At 38.0% G+C, this 3,355-nt stretch overlaps 1 protein-coding gene across 1 annotated transcript; it reads left to right on the top strand.

Moving 5' to 3' along the window:
* The first annotated feature begins 433 nt into the window (after positions 1-433).
* On the top strand, positions 434-1,258 carry LOC121502146 (transcription initiation factor TFIID subunit 6-like). Its single transcript, XM_041775070.1, has one exon. It carries the CDS (start codon positions 434-436, stop codon positions 1,256-1,258), a length of 825 nt encoding a protein of 274 aa, XP_041631004.1.
* The last annotated feature ends 2,097 nt before the right edge of the window (positions 1,259-3,355 follow it).

Raw genomic sequence — 3,355 nt, 5'->3', positions numbered from 1 at the left:
TTTCTATTTTTAAAATTATAATAATTGAAAATAAAAATGATTCTTTAAAGTTTATTTCTTAAAATAAGTTTCTTTTTTATGAAAATTAAAAAAAACATGTTTTAAATTTTTTATAAAAGTTAAAAAATTAAATTTAATTATTTTATTTAANTTTCTAACTTTTAGAAAAAATTTTAAGAATTTTTTTTTGTTTAATTTTTATAAAAAAGAAATAAATTTAAAAAAGTAAAAATTTAAGAAAAGACACAAGTATAACCTACTTTGAAAAATTTTGGAAAATTACCAAAACTTTACAAATTAAATAAAAAAAATAAAAAAACAAAGTAACCTTTGAGTTTATAGCTTTTATTCTATGACATCTTGTCAAATCCGAGTCTAATTCATTCAACTTCAGCCTTCAAAGCAAGAAAAATATATTTAAACAAAAAAAAAAATGAATTATCCTCGATCCTATCGCGGTTCCAGTGAGCACAAGCTCTCTCCCGTACAATTTGTACCCCTCTCCGATTCGCGTAATGTAACCCAAGAGCAGCTCAATCTCTTCCAACGGATTATTGGTGCCTGTACGAGTCCCTCGAAGGAGTGCCGAGAGAGGGGTCACCAGTTACTTTCCCAGGATCCACGCATCCAGGAAGTGATGCCCCTCCTAACGCCCTTCATTTACAAATCCATGTGCATCAATATTGCCGAGGAGAAGCTAAAGTTTCTCATCTTCATCATGCGCATGATTAGCGCCTTGCTGAGCCATCCAACTTTGAATCTGGACAGATATATACATCTTTTGATACCTGGTCCTGTGGCCTGCCTTCTGGCTGATCAAATTTCACGAAATCCCGGAGCCGATGATCATTGGGCCGTTCGGATGTTTGCCAATATCATTGTTTCAAATATTGTGGAACGCTATAAATGCACCGAGTCCACGGTTATTGAGAGCTATACGAAGGCCTTGGAGGATGAGGATAAACCATTGGCCACTCTGTTTGGTGCTGTCATCGGTTTGGGCAAGATGGGCAGCCATGCCATACGGCAGTGGCTGTTCCCCAAGGTGGAGTACATAGCAGGACGCATTGAGCCTTACCTCAAACCGGACATGGAGATGTCGAGCGTTGGCCTAAACACTGTGGCGGCCATGAACATATGCGATGAGCTGGTACACATTTGTGGGCCAGTTTTGGCAGAGTACAAGCCAACTGAGGATGAAATACTCATAGGTGCCTTTGCCTTTCTGGGATTAACGGAGGAGCAGCACTCTGAATGAAGCCTGAAAATAATATTTAAAACAATTTTTGTTAAGGATTTTCTACTACCTAACTTTTTCTTTAATATATTTGTAAGCCTTGGTAACAATTTCTGAGTTTGTTGTTTGATTTTTAGAATTTATTTCTTATTTATCTTCTTCTGGCTACCAATTTTCCTTAGTGTTTTTTTTTGTAAAAAGAGTTCTAGGACTGGGAAAAGGAGGGTCTGGGGTCTGGGGTCTTGAGAGCTGTTAAAGCATCGACTAACACGGCCCCCAAAAACTGACAGTTTTAAAGGAGCTGAGCTGGGTTTCCCACTTCTTCCTTCTCCTTCAAGGAAAACCCACCAGGCCACAGTTTTTCTTTTGTGCTGGGGAAAAACTTCAGTTTCCGACTTGAAAAAGAGCAAGTTTCTAGGGTGGGGCAATCCCTTGTGCCTTCGAGATTTTGGTTTGTCTAATAAAAACGAAACCAATACACAAACGCATGTTTTTTTTCTATAATATATTTATCAAGCTTTTTAAATTTCATTTTTAAAGGCTTTAAAAATTTTAGTATCCTTGAAAAATCTAACAAAAATCTTCTTTACTTTCTGTATATATAAATTAAATATATACAAGTCCTTCTTCTTTTTTTGTTTGGTTTGTTTTATTATCCTGCACTTGACTGATTGATGCATAAATTCCCCGTTGTGCCATATACTTTGTGTATATCCCATCTCGATCCAGTTTATACCATCATCATCATCCTTGTGGCGTCCTGTGTGTGTGTCCTGTGTGCTTGTCCTGTGCCTGTCTCCATAGGCTTTCCGTTGGCTTGATTAATGATTCCAGAATGGAATCGGTGGGCCATAAAAGTCGCCACAGGATAAATGCAGTGCCACTCAATTAGAGGCGTTTGTACGAAATGTATTTATCTAAATTATCCTGGGAATTATCCTCCATCACTTTCCCTCTTGCTTTTCCCCTTTTTAAGGCGAAATTATATGGCTGCAAGTTGTACTTATTGTTATTGTTATTTTTATTATTATTATTGGAGTTGTCCTTTTGTCACTTGCTAAAGGAAAATGCGCGTCTTTTATGACTTCCGGTTTGGAGGCTAAAATGACGCCGAGGGGAGACGCAGGATGCAGGATGCAGGACTGCAGCAGCAGCAGCAGCAGCGCTTGACTCCTCGCTTGAGTGCGCTTGAACCCCCGAAAATCCTCCCACATTGTCTGCTTTTCTCGGGCAGCTGCCATCATCCTTGCGTTTTGTTTGCGAAAACCCCCACCCAGAGACAAGAATTGTAATGAAAAGCACCATAAACTGTCAGTTTAAATATGAAAGACGTCGTCTGTCCTTGGACAAGTCTCGCTGAATTATACCCAGGACCTTGGAAACAAGAGGTGTTGGGTCTCTGAAATTATAGTTCAAAATAAGTATATATTAAGGAGACTTTTTGATATTTAAGGATAAGGGTTTTAATATTATTATTTTAAAGGAGAAGAATTTTAAAAAAATTTAAGATATTTTAAGAAGACTTCTTAATAATTCAGAAAACGCAATAAAATATTTTTTTTAAAGATATTTTTCCTTTTTTATTTTCAACTTTAAACCTTAAAAGGACCTCCTTAAAGCTCCCCTAAGACTTAATATTGATCTCAAAATTATAACCAAAAATTAAGATATAATTTTAAAGATTTTTCCCTTTTTATTTTCAACTTTAAAAAGGACTTTCCTTAAAAGGACTTTTCTTAAAAAAAAAAAAAAGCTCGAATGTCAGACACGCTAAGTAAATAGCCAGGATGACAGAACCGGGGACAATGCCAGTCACTCCAGTGTCGTCTTTAAGGAGTAGAAACGCGAGTGACTGACTTGGAAAGAGAACTAGAATCGCAGTTGCAGTCAGTCAGTAGTGTTCCCGCGTCAAGTGCCGTGCATTGAAAGGAGCAACTGCAGCTGGGCTTGCAACGCTGCGTATACGTAATGCCAGGACACTGCTCTGCTGCGCTGTGCCTTTGTGTGCAAACTTGTCGCTACTTAGCGGCTGCTCTGGGGAAAAATCCCAATCCCCAAAACTCCTACCCTTCGTCACCGAACACAATGTGCTGCTGCCGGGGGAAATCATTTTGGGGT

Source organism: Drosophila kikkawai, chromosome X, assembly GCF_030179895.1.
Source record: "Drosophila kikkawai strain 14028-0561.14 chromosome X, DkikHiC1v2, whole genome shotgun sequence".
Classification (NCBI taxonomy): Eukaryota; Metazoa; Arthropoda; class Insecta; order Diptera; family Drosophilidae; genus Drosophila; species Drosophila kikkawai.
This window is presented reverse-complemented; position numbering and strand designations above follow the sequence as displayed.